General features: G+C 40.4%; 1 protein-coding gene across 1 annotated transcript in view; it reads left to right on the top strand.

The window, feature by feature from the left end:
- Window positions 1–19,653, top strand: part of LOC141476693 (guanine nucleotide-binding protein G(q) subunit alpha-like) — a 191,633-nt gene extending 171,980 nt beyond the window's left edge. The window contains exons 6-7 of the mRNA XM_074165503.1: window positions 6,890–7,043; window positions 16,791–19,653. Of these exons, the coding sequence (XP_074021604.1) occupies window positions 6,890–7,043; window positions 16,791–16,981 (345 nt within the window). The 3' untranslated portion in view covers window positions 16,982–19,653. The remainder of the gene's footprint in view (window positions 1–6,889; window positions 7,044–16,790) is intronic.
- The last annotated feature ends 385 nt before the right edge of the window (window positions 19,654–20,038 follow it).

A 20,038-nucleotide genomic window follows, 5' to 3' on the forward strand; every position in this document is an offset into this window, starting at 1 on the left:
TTCACTGGATACCAGTTGATACAGCCTTAAAATGATTTTTTAACCCTTTTCAGCTATTTCTCAGAATTTGACTTGTTAGAGCCAAACTATTATAAATTATGCCAATTATATTATTGCTGTATTTGCAAAAGTAATTGAAGTAACTGCAGATTTTTCCAGAGCAATGGAGATCTTGGGAGATGGTAAAAATACTGGTTCTGCTGATGTGCGGAAAACAGACTCCACAACCTGTGAGGTTGTAAAGTAGGTATGTTTATTCAGCGCCGGGCAGCACGGGGGGGTCACCCCACCACAATCGTGCGCACCCACCGTGGCAGTTAGCTTAGGATTTATACAACCAAGCCTTACATATTCAAGGGGTGCCTATACATATCCATGACCTTTCCCCAAAAAGGCGGTCTTTATTACAATGAGTTACAAGAAATCATTTCCATAGTCTCCGCCTTTAACTCCTCCCAGCTGCACATGCGCAGTGCCTCCTGGTGGTTGTGGGCTGGGGTCTCGGGGATGAAGGCCGTATGTCTTCCTCGCTGTGCACTTTTCACCTTTAATGTTAATGTGCTGCTCCAGGCCACAGAACTGGTTTCAGCCAGATGATCGCTCTCTCAAGACAGCTGGGTTCCTTCTTTGAATACAAATTGTTCCCTTATCTCCCAGCGAGGCCGATGTGACCACTTTATCGATGTGACCACTTTATTGTTTCAACACATCCTTTCCTTGCCTAAACACCCTATGCAATGGCTTAAGGTTATAGATATACAGCTTAAGCCAAGCGATGGCTCTACTATTAACCCTTGAGTGTTAGTTCCCCTTATCACTGCTGCTCATTTTCCTTACGCCAGGTGCCTAGAGAGCTAGGGACACCACAATAAGCTATTGCTGCTGTCAAAGGGAGGTTGTTGTGAAGTTTGTCATGACTGCTGTGAAAGGCTGTCAGCCACTGAGAAGCCTTGAGCCAGCTCCAGCTGCACATTTCTGTACATTAGTTATTCACAAGTTTTTGTCTGCAGTCTTTTCCATTGCAGCCAAAATAGGCTTTTGCTGGAAGCAATTTGGTGAGGTAGAGCTGGCTCATAAAATCAGAGCTAGTACTTGAAAGAACTATTAAATACTGCCTGCTCCCCACTACTCCTGACCTCTCTTCAAAGAGCCATACTGTCTTGCTTGGTTTGGCAAGGCTTCCTTCACATTGCATCTGATATAAGGTCAGATCCCCAATGCAGGCCTTGTCCTATATTCCTTGTTATTCCTGTTTCCAGAACTAGTTCATATTTCTTTAGCTGTACTGACGTGCGGAAAGCAGACTCCACAACCTGTGAGGTTGTAAAGTAGGTATGTTTATTCGGCACCGGGCAGCACGGGGGGTCGCCCCACCAAAACCGTGCGCACCCACCGTGGCAGTTAGCTTAGGATTTATACAATCACACTTTACATATTCAAGGGGCGCCTATACATATTCATGACCTTTCCCCAAAAAGGCGGTCTTTATTACAATGAGTTACGAGAAATCATTCCCATAGTCTCTGCCTTTAACTTTTCCCAGCTGCACATGCGCAGTGTCTCCTGGTGGTCGTGGGCCGGGGTCTCGGGGATGAAGGCCATGTGTCTTCCTTGCTGTGTACCTCTCGCTTTTAATGTTAATGTGTTGCTCCAGGCCACGGGGTTGGGAAACCAGATGATCACTCTGTCAGGACAACTGAGAATACCAATTGTTCCCTTATCTCCCATCGAGGCAACCTGACCACTTTATGGTTTCAACACATCCTTTCTTTGCCTAAACACCTTGGCAATGGCTTTAGGCTATAGATACACAGCTTAAGCCAAGCAATGGCCCTGCTATTAACCCTTGAGTGTTAGTTCCCCTTATCAGTACAAACAGCTAGTTTAGTTAATGTGTTTGTAGGAAAGTTTTCCCTTGGAGGTTAGTTCAGCACTGGAAAAGGGAAGCCTGGTGGTGAAATCTCCATCCTTGGAGGACTTGCCTAGAGAAAGCCATGACTGATTTGGTATCCTGTTGCCAATAACCCTACTCCAGTGAAAGGCTGGATTAGATGGGTTCCAGAGGTTCCTTTCAGCTAACACTTCTGGGATAATACTCTGCTGTCATTTCAGTGGTATTTCAGTGGGAGATGTGTGACAGTGTGAGTACTTACAGCTGTTTACATTTAAATGGCCTAAATATGTGGCTGTTACTTGTTTTATGGTGCTTAATGATCTCAGCAATGCAGCAGCATCCCTGCTGCTGTACACACAGAGTCATGCTCTCTATGTTCTCTTAGGTTATAAAAGTAACTGCTCTCATCTAACTGCAGCATTTTACCACTGATAGACCTAACCCTTACTCTGAAGCCACCCATGTAGTCAAACTCTGAATGTGTATTGGATAGGAGTAGTAGTATTGTATAAGTCTGATTCTGGAAATAAACTGTAAATTATTGTTCCTAATTTTATAATGAATAATTTCTGGTGAAATAAAGAGGAAATTCTCCAAATGTAACTCTCCCAGTATCTTAGTGCAAAGAATGTAGGAGGTTTCCTCTTGGGAAGAGCTACTCAGCAACAGAAGAGCATATGATGACATTTTCCTACTTAATTCGTAACAGAGCAGCTGTTAGGAACAGCAACAGTTTCTCCCTTGACTTATGCCTAATGATAAGCAAAGAAGTAGTTTTGCAGAAGTACATGCATATTTATAGTTAGAATTAGGTTTAAGTACTTTGCTGAATCCAGATAGTTTACATATTACAGAATCACAGAATGCTTGAAGTTGGAAGGGGTCTCTTGAGATCATCTAGTCCAACCTCCCTGTTCAAGCAAGGTCAGCTAGAGCAGGTTGCCCAGGAATAATAATAAAAAATTAATAACAGTAAGAAATAAATTTTCCTAATATTTATCCTTGAGGCTTAAGTTGGATATTTTTCAGATACCCCAAAATAAATTTACTGCACTTGCTCCCCATTGTAAATACGAGTGACAAGTTTAATAAAAGCAGTCCTTAAACTCAAAAATTGAAATTGTAATATTTCCTTAAAAGTCCATTACTTTCTATTAGTATTCTATTACTATTTAAGCTATAACATTTAATCTCTTTGCTTCTTTTGTTATGCCTTTGCTTTCTTTTAAACTTTCTGATTCTATCAAACAGAAGCTACAAAAAGCAAAGGGTAAAGGCCCTATGTGGGCCTTTCAATAGAAGCCAGAGGCTAATAGTTTTTCATAATGATACATTTTAAATTCAGATTTACAGTGATGACTTTGGGGCAGATTTTTAAAACTGCTGAGAGTTTAATATCTGTTTAATGAAATCATGTCTACCTTCCTTATAACAACAGGGAAAGGGAAAAAGCCTGGTAAACATTTTTATTTAATTCCTAAGGAGGGGCTCAGTTTTGGAAAGACCATCCACCTGAAGGTAGCAATTACAGGGACGGAATGGAAGAGTTAGATACAGGATTATTGCTAAGAGTATATACATCAGGAAAAGATACAGGTATGCTCTTGTCTTTAGAGCATGTTAGGTATTTTATTTTCTCAGACCTTAATAGTTAGAGGTATTACTGTCCATAGTGTGAGTGTAGTTTGTGCTAGTAAACAAAAAAAAAACCCACAGAAGAGAAAAATTATTTTAAAAAAACCTGTGTGAATTTAGGACAGGTATTCCCTCATTTTTTCATCTCTGACTCCCCTCAAGTTTTAACTAAGATATTGTTATTAGGTCTATATATTATAAAGTTATAAAAAGAATGGTCATGATTGTACTTTAACAACTAACCTAAGGACTTAAGTTTTATGCTCAGCTCTGTTGATATTTCAGTTTTTCTCCTTTTTGAATGAAATTCTTGCACCATTGAAGTCAATGCAATTGATTGCAAAAAAGCGAAGATTTTACTTCTCTGCCTTAGTTTCTCCATCTCTAAATTTCTCTATTTACTTTGACTCACCACTCCAACATGCTATGAAGTTGAATAAATTGCTTGAAGATTCTGTAGTGATACAAAATAACTAAACTATCAACTTCTACAAAACTGAATTTTTTAGGTGGTGGGGTTTTTTGAGAGTACCTATTTCCCATTCTTATGCAGGTCATTTTAAAATGTTAATTAATACAAGTGAAAATACACTTATAGCAAAACAGTCTAAATTTTCTAACAAAATGTTTCATATATTAACAACAAAAGAGGACTAAGGAGAATCTCCATCCTTTATTGCATGCGGGGGGGAAACATAGCAACAAAGGATGAGGAAAAAGCTGAGGTACTTAATGCCGCCTTTGCCTCAGTCTTTAATAGTAAGACTAGTTGTTCTCTGGGTACCCAGACCCCTCAGCTGGAAGACAGGGATGGGGACCAGAATGAAGCCCCCATAATCCCAGGGGAAACGGTTAGACACCACTTAGACACACACAAGTCTATGGGGCGGGATGGGATCCACCCGAGGGTACTGAGGGAGCTGGTGGAAGTGTTCACTGAGCCACTTTCCATCATTTACCAGCAGTCCTGGCAATCTGGGGAGGTCCCAGTTGACTGGAGGTTAGCAAATGTGATGCCCATTTACAGGAAGGGCTGGAAGGAGGATCCGGGGAACTACATGCCTGTCATTGTGACCTCGGTGCTGGGGAAGGTTATGGAGTAGATCATCTTGAGCGCCCTCACATGGCATGTACAGGAAAACCAGGCATTCAGTCCCAGTCAGCATGGGTTTATGAAAGGCAGGTCCTGCTTGACTAACCTGATCTGCTTCTATGACAAGGTGACCTGCTTGGTGGATGAGGGAAAGGCTGTGAATGTTGTTTACCTGGACTTTAGTAAAGCCTTTGACATCGTTTCCCACAGCATTCTCCTGGAGAATCTGGCTGCTCATGGTCTGGACAGGTGTACTGTTTGCTGAGTTAAAAACTAGCTGGATGGCTGAGCCCAAAGAGTGCTGGTGAAAGGAGTTAAATCCAGTTGGCAGCCGGTCACAAGTGGTGTTCCCCAGGGCTCAGTATTGTGTCTGGTTTTCTTTAATATCTTTATCAATGATCTGGACAAGGGGATCAAGTACACCCTCGGTAAGTTTGAAGATGACAGACACCAAGTTGGGCAGGAGTGTTGATCTGCTTGAGGGTAGAAAGGCTCTACAGAGGGGTGTGGATAGGCTGGATCAATGGGCCAAGGACAATGGGATGAGGTTCAACAAGGCCAAGTGCCAGGTCCTGCACTTGGGTCACAACAACCCCATGCAGCGCTGCAGGCTTGGGGAAGAGTGGCTGGAGATCTGCCTGGCAGAAAAGGACCTGGGGGTGTTGGTCAACAGCTCGCTGAATATGAGCCAGCAGTGTGCCCAGGTGGCCAAGAAGGCCAACAGCATCCTGGCCAGTATCAGGAACAGCATGGTGAGTAGGACTCGGGAGGTGATCATCCCCCGTACTCAGCATTGGTGAGGCCCTACCTCGAGTTCTGTGTCCAGTTTTGGGCCCCTCACTACAAGAAAGACATTGAGGTGCTGGAGCATGTCCAAAGAAGGGCAACAAAGATGGTGAAGGGTCTGGAGAACAAGTCTTATGAGTAGCGGCTGAGGGAGCTGGGGTTGTTTAGCCTGGAGAAAAGGAGGCTGAGGGGAGACCTTATCGCTCTCTACAACTACCTGAAAAGAAGTTGTAGAGAAGTGGGGGTTGGTCTCTTCTCCCAAGTAACAAGTGATAGGACAAGAGGAAATGGCCTCAAGTTACGCCAGGGGAGGTTTAGATTGGATATTAGAAAAAAATTCTTCACCGAAGGGGTTGTCAAGCATTGGAATGGGCTGCCCAGGGAAGTGGTTGAGTCACCCTCCCTGGAGGTGCTTAAAAGACTTGTAGCTGTGGGGCTTAGGGACATGGTTTAGTGTTGGACTCGATAATCTTAAGGGTCGTTTACAACCTAAATGATTCTGTGCTTCTATGATTCTATGGCTCAGCAACAGCAAAATCTGCAAGATTCACTTCCTTGATTTTGTTCTCTGGAGGCCTGTTTGGTGGTGAAACTGTTCTTTTCAGGAGGCAACTCCTAAAGATAACTTCCATAGGTAGCTAGTCAGTCCTGCCTTAGAGTTTTCCAAATAAAGAAAGAAGTAGAGTTAATTCCTGGTACCAAACTCAGTTTGTTCTGCCTCTATATTAACTGCATTGTGTCAGCCTAACAGTTCTTCAGAATTGTATCAAAGCACAACAGAATTATACAGTGTCAGAAAGCCCTTACAAACAGAACTATATGCTTCACTTACATTTCCACTATAATACAAAATGCTTTTCAGGAGCAATTAAGCAAGGCTTAAGTAAAGGCTAATCAAATGATGTTAGAAACAAATTTACCATTTGTAAGATTTTATATCATAAGCTTTTGATTTGGGGAAATATTCACAGGTTATCAATGAGCAAATTTCAAATTTACCAGAAACTATTTTAAAGCTGATCTCTTTCAAGAAATTAAGGATAACTTGCATTGAAAGTACAGGAAAGTCATATAAAATAAATAAGGTTCTTAAAACTTCATTACTATGTCTTGTTGTACACTTCCCTGTGCCTTGAAGCACATGCATTTCAGTACCCACAAATTTGTTGGCTGATCATAACCGTTCATAGTCAATATATACAACTGTACCTGTTATAGCTATCATGTCCGTGACCTGTGTTTTAAAGAATAATTATGCTTGTGTCATTGAGTTTGCAAAAGGAAACTGCCTGCATATTTAATTTACCACTTACCTATGAATTGTAAATGAATCAGTTAAATCTTACATTTCGGTAAGAAGGTGGAAAACATGAAATGGATCTGTTTATCAAATAAAATGGAATTGCATGGACTGATTTAAAAAAAAAATTAAAAATTTATTTTCACAACTGCATAAATTAATCTCTCTTTTTTTATTCCAGAATCGAATGGAAGAAAGCAAAGCACTCTTTAGGACAATTATCACATATCCATGGTTCCAGAACTCTTCAGTCATTCTGTTCTTAAATAAAAAAGATCTCTTAGAGGAGAAAATTATGTACTCCCATTTAGTAGATTATTTCCCAGAGTATGATGGTAAGTATATTGCCACCGGAGCTCATGCCCCATTTACAGTGTGGTAATGACAAAATGTAATTGCTTCGAGGTTCTTACAACAAAGATTATCATCCATTCTTCATTACACCCATTTTCTTCTTTACAGATTTTACTTAGTACACCAAATGGTTAGTTTGTAGTTGAATGACTTGCTGGTCATGCTTTTTAAAAAAGTATATGAAAAGGAAAAATTTATTAAAAATAGCAATTTTTAATACTCCAAATTTTTAAAGTCACTGAAGTATTGTAGGATTTTGTAGATTGCTAGGATTTCATTTTATACCTTCATTAATTGTGGATAGGATGGCAGTACCTTTCCTGTGAAATTATTGATTCTAGATGAGTAACATCATATTAGAAATGGACCTTATTCTGTCCTTGTTCATACATTGGGGTGAGGGTTTGAACTGAAGTATAAAGCTAAAATAACATAAAAAATGCATTTCTAATTTTTAGTGAGAAATGCACACACTCTTTTTGATTTTTTGTTTTGTTTTTGTTTGTTTGTTTTTTGTTGGCTTTTTTTGTTTAAGGCTAGATATCTGAACAGAAGCATCATAAATTCTCTGTGGCTGTCAGAGAAACCAGTATCGCTCCTCCCACCATTTCATTTCTTTCTTGTTTCCTTTATTTTACTTTTATGTTACTTATGTGAAATTTAATGTGCTTGTCCCAGAAAACATTATGTGGAACACGCAGCTGTTTCTAAGGAAGTTGTACTTTCAGAAAGATCTCCTGAGGTGAAAAATTAGGTATTCTAAGGTAACTGAGTGGAGGCTTCAATAACAGGAAGAAGGTAGATTCCTTTCAAACTGGAAGAAGAGGGTAGATTACGAATAGATATTAGGAAGAAATTCTTTCCTGTGAGGGTGGTGAGGCACTGGAACAGGTTGCCCAGGGAAGTTGTGGAGGCCCCATCCCTGAAACGGTTCAAGGCCAGGCTAGATGGGGCTTTGAGCAACCTGGTCTAGTGGGAGATGTCCCCGCCCATGGCAGGGGGGTTGGCACTAGATGATCTTTAAGGTCCCTTCCAACCTAAACCATTCTATGATTCTAACAGAAAAAAAAAATCAAATTCATACAATAACATCCCTTTTGTCTCACCAGAGAGTGAAAAGCAGATTCAAAAGCTACACAAAAAATTAAATCTCTCATTTTCAAAACTAGAGAGTGATAAAAGGAAAAAGTTACAGTTTTTTCCTGTTCGAGAGGAAAGGATGTGTTCACAGTGAACAGCCGGCAGGATCAGGGATCAGACCGTACTTAATTATGAGCTAGTGTAAGTTTAGTTTGATAGTAGTATACAGAAGAGAACTGACAGTTGAACAGAAAATATTCTTGTCCTTTCAAGTTACAGGTGTGACAGGTGCCATAGATGACATCCTGCAGGTGAGAAGGCTCTATGGTCCCTTCTGCTATCATCACTCAAGTGGAGATACACCTGTGTTAAATGCTTGCCCAGAAAAAAACAGACAAAATTCACACAGAATACTTGAGGCTGGAAGGGACCTCCGGAAATTATCTGGTCCAACCTCCCTGCTCAAACAAGGTCACCTAGTGCCTGTTGCCCAGGAACATGTCCAGATGGCTTTTGAATATCTCCAAGGAGAGAGACTCCACAACCTCTCTGGGCAATCTGTTCCAGTGTTCAGTCACCCTCACAGTAAAAAAGGGTTTCCTGATGTTCAGATGGAAACTTCTGTGTTTCAACTTGTTACCATTGCCTTTTGTCCTGTCACTGGGCACCATCGACCAGAGCCTGGCCCGTCTTCTTTATACCCTTCCTTCAGGTATTTGTACACATTGCTGAGATCCCAGCCTGAGCCTTCTCTTCTCTAGGGTAAACAGTCCCAGGTTTCTCATCCTGTCCTTCAATCCCTTAATCATCTTTGTGGCCCTTTGCTGGACTCTGCAGTATGTCCATGTCTCTCTTGTACTGGGGAACCCAGAGATGGACTCCAGGTGTGGCCTCACCAGTGCTGAGTAGAGGGGAAGGATCGCTTCCCTTGACCTGCTGGCAACATTCCTCCTAATACAGCCCAGGATACCATTACCCTTCTTTGCCTCAAGGGCACATTGCTGGCTCATGTTCAACTTGGTGTCCACCAGGACCCCCAGGTCCTCTTCTGCCAAACTGCTTTCCAGCTGTGTGGCCCCCAGCATATATTGGTGCTTGGGATTGTTCCTCCCCAAGTGTGGGACTAGGCACTTCCCCTTGTTGAACTGCATGAGGTTCCTGTCAGCCTATTTCTCCAGCCTGTCGAGGTTCCTCTGGATGGCAGCCACTCCTCTCTGTTTTGTGTCATCAGCAAACTTGCTGATGATACACTCTGCTTCCTCATCCAGATCATTAAAGAAGTTAAACAGGACTGAACCTGATATTGATCCCTGGGGTACCTCACTAGTTACTGGCCTCCAACTAGACTTCATGACAACAATCACCACCCTCTGATCTCAGCCATTCAGACAGTTTTCAATCCCCCTCACTACCTGTTCATGCAGTGCATACTTCATCAGCTTCCCTATGAAGATCTTACGGGAGACAATGTGAAAAGCCTTACTGAAGTCTAGGTAGAAATATCCACTGCTCTCCCCTTGTCTACCAAGCCAGTCATTTCATCATAGAAGGTTATCACAGAATCATAGAATATCAGGTTGGAAGGGACCTCAAGGATCATCTGGTCCATTTCTTGGCAAAAGCACGGTCTAGACAAGGTGACCCAGCACTCTGTCCAGTCGAACCTTAAAAGTGTCCAGTGTTTGGGGAATCCACCACTTCCCTGGGGAGATTATTCCAATGGCTGATTGTTCTCATTGTGAAAAATTTTCCTCTAATGTCCAATCTGAATCTCCCCAGCAGTAACTTGTACCCATTAGCCCTCATCTTTTCCATGTGACTCCTTGTAAAAAGGGAATCTCCATCTTCTTTGTAGCCACCCTTTAAATACTGGAACATGGTGATAAGGTCTCCCCTAAGCCTTCTTTTCTCAAGGCTGAACAAACCCAATTCTCCCAGCCTTTCCTCACATGGCAGGCTTCCCAGTCCTTTGATCATCTTGATGGCCCTTCTCTGTCCACATCTTTTCTGTATAGCAGGGACCAAAATTGAACACAGTGTTCCAGGTGTGGCCTGAGAAGCACCGAGTAGAGTGGGATAATGACTTCTTTGTCTCTGCTGGTGATGCCCTTGTTGATGCAACCCAGCATCCCACTGGCTTTCTTTACTGCAGCAGCACAGTGTTCACTCATATTGAGCTTGTTGTCCACCAGAACACCCAGGTCCCTTTCCACAGAGCTGCTCCCCAGCCAGGTAGATCCCAGCCTGCGCTGCACTCCTGGATGCTGTTTTCCCAGGTGCAAGACCTTACACTTGTCCTTGTTGAACTTCATCAGGTTCTTGTTAGCCCACTCTTCCAGCTTATCCAGGTCTTCCTGCAGGGTGGCTCTCCCTTCTGAAGTGTCTGCTTCCCCACTCAGTTTGGTGTCATCAGCAAATTTCATCAGGGTACACTTGATCCCATCATCCAGATCACTTATGAAGATATTAAACAGTATCAATCCCTGGAGGACCCCACTTGTGACAGGTTGCCAGTTTGAAAACGAGCTATTTACCACCACCCTCCGGGTGTGGCCTGTCAGCCAGATCCCCACCCACCGCACAGACCACTTGTCTAGACCATAACACATCAGTTTCTCTAGGAGGAGGCTGTGGGGAACCGTGTCAAAAGTCTTGGAGAAATCCAGGTGGACAATGTCCACCGCTCACCCCACATTAACTGAGCAGGTTACTTTGTCGTAGAAGGCGATCAGATTTTTTGCCCTTGGTGAATCCATGCTGGCTTTTCCAAATCATGTGCTTCATTTGACTGGTGATAGCCCCCAGGAGGATTTGTTCCATGACTTTCCCAGAGACTGAAGTCAGACTGATGGGCCTATGATTTCCTGGATCCTCCTTTAAGCCCTTGTAGATGGGGGTGAAATTAGCCTTCTTCCAGTCTTCTGGGACGTCCCATGATCTCCATGACTTCTCAAAGATTATGGAGAGTGGTCTCGCAATGACGTCAGCCAGCTCTCTTAACACCCTTGGGTGGATATTGTCAGGGCCGATTGATTTGTAGGTGTCAAGCTCCTGTAATAGTTTGCATACCAACTCTTCCTTCACTAGCGGCTGGTCTGTGTTTGCATCAACCTGGACTGTTGTTCCCAAGGCCTGAGGCCCAACAGTGCTGGTAAAGAAAGAAATGAAGAAAGTGTTCAGAACTTCTGCCTTTTCAGCATTGTTGGTGACTAATCACCTCTCCTGTTTAACAGTGGGCCAATATTTTCCTTCTGTTTCTGCTTGTTTATGTACCTGAAGAACCCTTTCTTGTAGTTTTTGACATCTCTGGCCAATTTCAATTTGAGCTGAGCTTTTGCTTTTCTAACTGCATTCTGCACACCCTGGCAATGCCCTTGTAGTTCTCAATGGGTATTCATCTACTTTTGCATCTCTGGTACGCTTCTCTTTTGGTTTGGAGCAGACTCAGAAGCTTGCAGTTAAACCAAGGGGGTTTCTTGCTCCGCCTACTTCCCTTACCTTTAAAGGGGATGAACTGTTTTTGTGCTTCCAGGAGAGTGTTCCTGGAAAAACTCCCAGCACTCGCTATCTCCTTTATCCTCCATGGAAGCTTCCAACAGAATCCCTCCCAGCTGAGATCTGAGCAAGCTCTTTGCTCTTTACTCTTCTAAAATCTAAAACCCTTGTCTTAGCACTAACCTTCAGCATGCTCAGCAGGATCCCAAACTCCACAATATTGTGATCACTGCAGCCAAGGCCATTGCTAACTGAGATATTATAAAGCAGGTTTTCTTGGTTTGTGAGTAGCAAGTCCAGCAGTGTCTCATTCCTGGTTGGCACATCTAACATTTGTATGAAGAAGTAGTCCTCTATGCATCCCAGGAACTTGATAGATGACATGTGAGCTGCTGTATTGTTCTTCCAACAAATGTCTGGGTAGTTGAAGTCACCCATAAGAACCAGGTTCTGTTGACCCAAAGCTTGCTTAGGTGACCCAAATATTGCTTCATTGGCCTTTTTGTCTTGGTTTGGAGGTCAGTAGCAGATGCCTACTGTAAGATTCCCCTTGGAGTTGACATTTGTTGCTGCTCTGGTTGGCCTGGCTCATTCCCCAGTTGGTTGCAATGGCGTGAGCATTGCCACTTTGGACCCCCCACCCTGAGTCCTTCAGTTTAAAGCCTGCCTCACCAAGTTGGCCATCCTGCTGCCAAAGATCCCCTTGCCTCTTCTAGATGGGTGGATCCCATCCCTCTATAGCAGCCTATAGTCATCAAAGAATGTCCTATTGTCATAAAATCCACGAAGCCAGCAGTTGATATGCATTATGCGTCTATTTCTGGCTGCACCCTTTCATCTAACTGATAAAATGGAAGAAAAGATAACTTGGGCACCAATACTTTTCACTTGCACCCCCAGGGCTTTATAGTCTTCCTTGATTCTACCCACGTTCCAGCTTGCAGTGTCATTCGCATTCATTGTTATGAGGTTTTCAATCAGCTCAGAGAAACCCTCTTCCTCTTCTCCTTTGACATGGGTAAGGGAAACAAAAGAAAGTTATGGACCACTAGGGCCATAACCAGTAGGCCAGACCTGAAAGTCTTTAAGCATCTGACTCTAATTCTGCAGATCTTGCTGGACTTAACCCCTTAGACAGGGTTATGGTTTGATTTGATTTCTTCTGGTGGAAAGATGGGGTGGGTTGCACAGTCTGTGGCTTGCATGGGTCACTGTGTGGTCCTCTCTGCTGTTCCAGCACCCTGTTTGTAGATGCTGAAGATGGACAGATTTGGAGAACTCATCAGAATTAGGTATTTTTCAGCTGGATCACTTCTCCTGTGAAGTTTCCTGTGTGGTAGCACAATGGAGAAAGTAGCATAGGGATGAGAAATGCTAACCAAGATGGCAAACTGGACTGATTAAACAGCTGTACTGCACAGTATGTCATAGCAATATTGGATGAGAGACTGAGAAGTGCTCAATGGTCAGAGTATCACATGAGGGTGTGCTTTCACAGCTAATGCTGACTCACTGGAATGAAGTGCTGGGAGAGGGGAAAAAGACACTAAGGGGCCATGCTTAGGAAGGAAAAAAGAGAAAAATTTCTGTCCACAGGAGCACACTCCCCTCCAGAATCTTCAAAGAAAAGAAATGATTACGCTCACCAAGCTAATGTAGCCAAGCCAAATTGTAATACTTTATATATAGGACTTGATTATCATATAGAAAGACACTTTGAAGACTGCTAATTAGGGAGCAATGGACAAGAAACCTACTGATTTGTATTATACTTTTTTTCCAAGATTATTTAGATCATAACCACTTAGCAGTGTAAAACTAACATTGGCTCATTCCCTTTTTTCTAAATTCCTGAGGTAGCAAACTTTCTTTTTAACCTCAGATTCCATACTTGAACTTGGTCTTAGTTTAGGCCAAATTGGCCAATTATGGGCAACAGATGCTCTCCCCCCACCTCTCGCTCCGGGGAGAGGAGGAGGAAGGATAACAAGATTTACGAGTTTAGAAGGAACTAAACTACTTTAATGAAATTTTAATAATAATATAAAAAGGAAATAATGAAATAGATACAGTATATACAAAACCGTATCAAGCTCCCAGGATGACAATCACCAGCAGGCACTGGGGAAGTCCCAGACTGGACTCAGCGATGGATGGGAACTGGGTTCCAGCTCTGGAGTCAGGAACACACGCATCAGGATCAAAGGCAGATGAACAGACAGAGTCGTCTTCGGACGTCGGCCATCGAAGAAAGAGAGTTGACCCCTTGATCCCTCAGCTTTTATACTGAGCATGGGACAGATGGGATGGAATACCCTGTTGGTCGGTTTTGGGTCACCTGTCTTGTCCACTCCTCCCTGCAGGTGGGACCCCTCTATGTTTTTCCACTTCCAACCCTCCAACGGGGCAAATAATGAAATTGGCTGACCTTGGTTGTTATAGCAATAAGTATAAGCAAGGGCCTCTCTGCATACCATTCCTTGACATTAACTATAAACATTGGTCTTATCACTCTGAGAGTGAACAGTTTTCTCCACAATATGCCATTAATTTCAGAGAGTTAGAAGAGGCCTTGCTAAGAAGTAAAATTACTGAACAGAAAGTTGGTTCTATTTTACCTCAAACCAGGACAAACTCCAGTCCAAAAAAAAAATTAAATTACATGATAATCAGCAGACATGTTATTAGGTAATTGCCATTTGTTATTAGGTAATTTGCCACTGATGCGTGTGTTCCTGACTCCAGAGCTGGAATCCAGTTCCCATCCATCGCTGAGTCCAGTCTGGGACTTCCCCAGTGCCTGCCAGTGACGTGATTTTCATCCTGGGAGCTTGATATGGTTTTGTATATATTTTATCTATTTCATTCTTTTCTTCTTTTTAATTTTAATATTAATTCTTCATTAAAGTAGTTTAGTTCATTCTAAACTTCTGAATCTCCTTATCTCTTCCTCTCCTCTCTTTTGCAGGGGGGAAGGGCCATCTGTCAGTCTGGTTTTGGTAAATTCGGCCAAAATCACAACACAGGCTTTGAATAATGCAGTAGGTTTTGAGAGAGGGACAACCCTACCTGTGTCTACCCACTGTAAAACGGTTTAACAAAATTCTAGGAAGTTGATTAAAACAATAAATAGCTGATTTCGAAGTAATCAGTCTTCAAAAGTCTAGGAGTCTCCTTTACAAATATTTAAACTTATTAAGAGTAAAAAAAAAATAGTGAAATTTATTGTTGCTGTTTCTATAGAATATGTGCTGAAGCTAAAGGCTAGAAACTGTTGTGTTTAGAAATTTTAAAAATTTTGAACAGTCTTCTCTATCCTACCTCAGAGAACTTATTATCTGTTTACATGTTCTTCTCTATATCTCAGCAAATGTGTATGTGTCTGTATATATAATATATATTCATAGAATTATAGAATCATTTGGGTTGGAAGGGACCTTTAAAGATCATCTAGTCCAACCCCCCTGCAATGAGCAGGGACATCTTCAACTACTTCAGGTTGCAACGACCCAGGTGCAGGATTCTGCATTTGGCTTTGTTGAACCTCATGAGGTTCACATGAGCCCACTTCTCAAGCTTGTCCGTGTCCCTCTGGATGGCATCCCATCCCTCAGTTGTGTCAACTGCACCACTCAGCTTGGTGTCATCCACAAGCTTGCTGAGGGTTCACTTGATCCCACTGTCGATGTAATTGATAAAGATTTGGACATTGAGCCATTGACTGCAACTCTTCGGATGCAGCCATCCAGCCAATTCCTTATCCATCTAACAGTTCAGCGATCAAACCCATTTCTCTCCAATTTAGAGACAAGGTTGTTGTGGGGGACCATGTCTGAAGGCCTTACAGAAGTCAAGGTAGATAACATCCATAGCTCTTCCCTTGTCCACTGATGTAGTCACTCTGTCGTAGAAGGCCACTAGGTTGGTCAGGCAGGACTTGCCCTTGGTGAAGCCATGCTGCTTGTCTCGAAACACCTCCCTGTCCTCCATGTGCCTTCACATAGCTTCTAGGAGAGCTTATGTGTGTACACCAAGATATTGCAGAATCATGTTCTCCTTCCACAAGGCTTTGCAACCAATAGATATCAGAAAGCATATGATTTCTCTTCCGTTTTTTTTTTTTTAAATTATTTTATTGTGCTGTTATTGAAAGTTATGTGGGCACACGCTAACCCCCTAAGTACAGATTTCATAACAATCACTGAAGGACAGAACTATATAACAGCTGAGCACTGATATTTATACTGTCATGTAACAAGACCAGAACTAATGAGGAGATAGGAGGAGGAGGCACACAAAAACATACATGGTCTGTAGAAACCGGACGGCAAGTGAATAATGGCCTATGAAAGTTGTACTGGAACAGAATTGCAGTACAGGAAAACAATAGCTTGTTCCTGCTTTTCTGCTGTTTTTTTGGCTGTGAACATGAACAAGTCGTCACTGTTCTAGACTGGAAGTCATTATTTTGCCTTCTGTCTTGTGTAAAGCAGACCATGCTGTTTGTTTACATAGACATTGTATTCTTCTGAGAATTACAGGCTTAATTTAGATTGAATAGTATTGTTATATATAATTTAGATAATTGATTTGTTAAACATTAACTTTTTGCAATTAAACAGCTTCAACTAGCAAGCATATATATTTTATTATGACTAAAGTAAATGAAATTATATTGGATACAGACTGGTTTAGAATGTGACTTGATTATGCTATGTTTTAAAAGAACATACTTTAATATAGTTTGAATATAGTATAGACTGAAAATGGGCCAATTCAATTATTTTTTAAAAATATTTATTAGTATAAAGCAACTATTTCTTCTGTTGTTAATTTTGTGTGGTTATAGACCATCAATTTCATCTCTCCATTTTAAATATCTTATGGAAAAAGAGGATAGACAGCAGGAAAAGAACAACTCTTGCATCATCAACTTCTGGAATTTCCTTCCATTTTTATTTTTTAATGGTTCCTACTGGAAAAAAAAATAGTATATGGCAGTATTTATCAGTAAAAATTTTCCCTTTTTCTTTTATACAAGGATCACAGACTGAGTCTTTCTTCTGTTTTCTGCTCCTAAGGTTCCCCTCCTAAAGAAGCTCAAACATTGAATTGACTTTAGGAAAAACTGACTTTCTCTTCTTAATTATCAGGACCACAACGGGATGCACAAGCAGCACGAGAGTTCATCTTGAAGATGTTTGTAGACCTGAATCCAGACAGTGACAAAATTATCTACTCCCACTTCACATGTGCTACAGACACAGAGAATATACGCTTCGTCTTTGCTGCTGTCAAGGACACAATCCTACAATTAAACCTGAAGGAGTACAACCTGGTCTAACTGTGCCTAGGAGGCTCTCCAAGACCACCTTTGCGTGATTGAAGATACACAAGAGGGACTGTATTATCTGTGAAAACAAATTACATAATACTAATTTATTGCCGGCCTGGACTCTGTGAATGTCCACAGAGTTTTTAGTTAATATTATGATTTTATTTAAACTATATGGAGGAAAAACAAAAGATGCTGAAGTACATTCACAGTACAGTTTCTTATTTTTTAGGCAAAAACTTGTGACTCAATGGATTTTAAATTCTCAGTTGTACACTCACAAAGGATAATAGTTTTTTTTGCTACTGAAGCAAAATCCAGCTGGTTTCCTTATTCCCTGACCCTTTCTCTTTCCCTCCTTCCGTCCCCCTTTAAAAAAAGGTACAGTGGACATTTTCCCAGTTGCATTCCTTGGTAAAAATATTTTCTGTTGAGTGATTTGGTCAGGAAAAATGCTATTATCAGAACTGAAGTTATCAGTCATTCAAATTTTACAGAATGTACTTTCTCTGAAGGATCAAATGTATTGATAGTGTGATTTTTAAATTCTTGACATGGGTATTTTCGTTCTGTCTTCACTTCTGAGGCTAGAATATTGGGATTGCAAAACAGAAATAGTTGTGTATGGATTTAGAATTTAACCATACTTTCACAGATCAGAAAGATGCATAGAAGACAGTAATGAAATAAAGACACAAACCTGGGGTGCTCATGGAATATCATAGAATCTCTTTTTAATTGTCATGTGACATTATTTTTTCTTTTCTTTATTCACAAATGCCAAACAGAAATGTCATGGACACTACATTTTCCTCAGTGGCTACAGCCTGAAACAGTGGTATTTTAATTTTTTTCAGTTGTGTGCATTTTTTCATAAGTTAGAGATTTTTTAAAGTGTGTTTTTCCACAATAGAAAAAATATTTTTTTTGTATAAAATCTTGCCATATCTAGCTTTTTATAAAACCAATACTTTTGAAACATAAGATACTAATTGAAATGCCAAACTGGTGGATTAGGAACTGACCTGATTGAGTCAACTGCCAAATGATAAATAAACATAGTTTAAGCTCATATGTTCCCTTTTTTAGAAAGTGGTCCATTTTTTAATGCTAAGAACAAGAGTGTGAGTGAATATGCTACTAAGTATCCATGTACAGAAGACAGTTTAACTCATGAAACAGGGTGAAATTATTGATGAGTGATCACATTCAGGAACTTTTCTTGATAAGGTTGCCTCTTAACCAGTTCACAGATATTTGATAGGCTTTATGCAAAATAGCCTCTCTTGATGTTCTTTAGAAAGATTTATAAATGTAAATGAAACAGTGAGAAAATCACGCTTGATATTTAAATGTGCAAATTTTTAACAACAAAAATGTAGCACACATTGATGAGCAGCTTAGGTTGAAAGATTTTTTTTTTTACTAGGTGCATGATTGCTAACAAACTACAGAGAACTCAGAGGACAGACATAATTGGATTGATTATCTACAATGCCAGGTAGCACTAGAGTGCGCTTAGCACAGAAATTGCTGCTTCTCCCAGCAGTGGAGGAGAGTTGGAAAAACAGTGACTCATTAGTTAACAAAGTTAACATTAAATACTAATGAGATGTTTTTCATCCTTAACCCTCCCAACTCCAAAACAACAATAATAAGAACAGTTGCTATTTTTTACTTCCTCGTAAAACACCTTATAATTGAAAACTGATTGTAGGTATAGTGCAATTATGAATGCTATAATCATTGTACATACATCTATATATATGGCAGCATCCATATTGGCTTTGTAATCATTAATTTTTGGCAAATTGAATGTGCTGTGTTGATATGTATCTATGTAATTGTATCATATGTCTTACAGCTAATTCACATTTTAAATAATGTTATTTTCTTTACTTTTTTAAGAGAAGAATGTAAATTTTGTCAGTTTATTTCTGACTAGGGAGTTGTTGTTTTTATTTAAAAAGAAAAAAGCTTATTATAGTACAGAGTGGTACTAGCACCGTGCTGTATAAAATCATTCGTACGTTCCTGAGTAAAAGTAAATTGGAGACATGCAGAGGACATTCTCAATCAAAACAATGCTTAAATCTTGTCACGGCTTTATACAGATGTAGAAATTGTTTTTGTCGGAAGAATTTATGCCATTATATTTAGGATTGGAACATAAGCTCTTAAATATGAATTTGGTTTTAGCAGATTCAACTTTGATTAGTTTTACCTTTCTAATAGCCTTTATTAGAAAAGTGAATTTAGAGACATTTCAAATTATTGAACATATTAAGTACTAATGGGTATATGCTATTTCCCTAAAAATATCATGAAAAAATGCAAAACATCAGATCAGTTAAACATTATTTCAGAAATTACAGAAACCTTAGATCTAACTGCAGCAAAGTCATTAGTGTTAACAATTTTAAGGAGTTAAAGATTTTTATTTAATAAAGCTAAAGCAGGTAGTTGTAGTTTATAAAAAGTGACACTGACTTTCTAAATATGTGATCAGAACAGTTATTCTTGTTATATATGTCATTATAAAATTGGTCCTGATCTTGCTTATAAACATAACAAATCTTCTGTTTCCACTGTTGACTCTGGGGTGTATGGTAATATCCCTTCTTTTGACCTGGGAATACATTGGCCACCTTGGATTTAGTGATATAAATAGAACTGTAGCCAAAAAAAAAAAAAAAAAGCAAAAGCCAGTGATACCTAATGAAGGTTTGGGATTTGTCTTTTGTTTTGTTTTGTTATTGGGGGGGGGAATGGCGTTTTAAGTTTTGTATAAAAACAAAACAAATGTTTACTCATGTTTTTAGATATACTGTGATTACAAAATTCAAGAGTGTGCACCACTGGGCTACTTCTGGTATATTTTAATTGAGTTGAACCTGTGACAACATTTAGATCATTTGAGCATATTCTGAAAAAATTGGGATTCAGCATACTAATGCAAGCCTTACATGAATCACCTAACACAGCATTGCAGCGTGACAGTGTTTACAAAAACATTTCCTTTTTAAATTACATATCTGTTCCCACTTTCAATATATTCCGTTGCTG

Source organism: Numenius arquata, chromosome W (assembly GCF_964106895.1).
Source record: "Numenius arquata chromosome W, bNumArq3.hap1.1, whole genome shotgun sequence".
NCBI lineage: Eukaryota > Metazoa > Chordata > Aves > Charadriiformes > Scolopacidae > Numenius > Numenius arquata.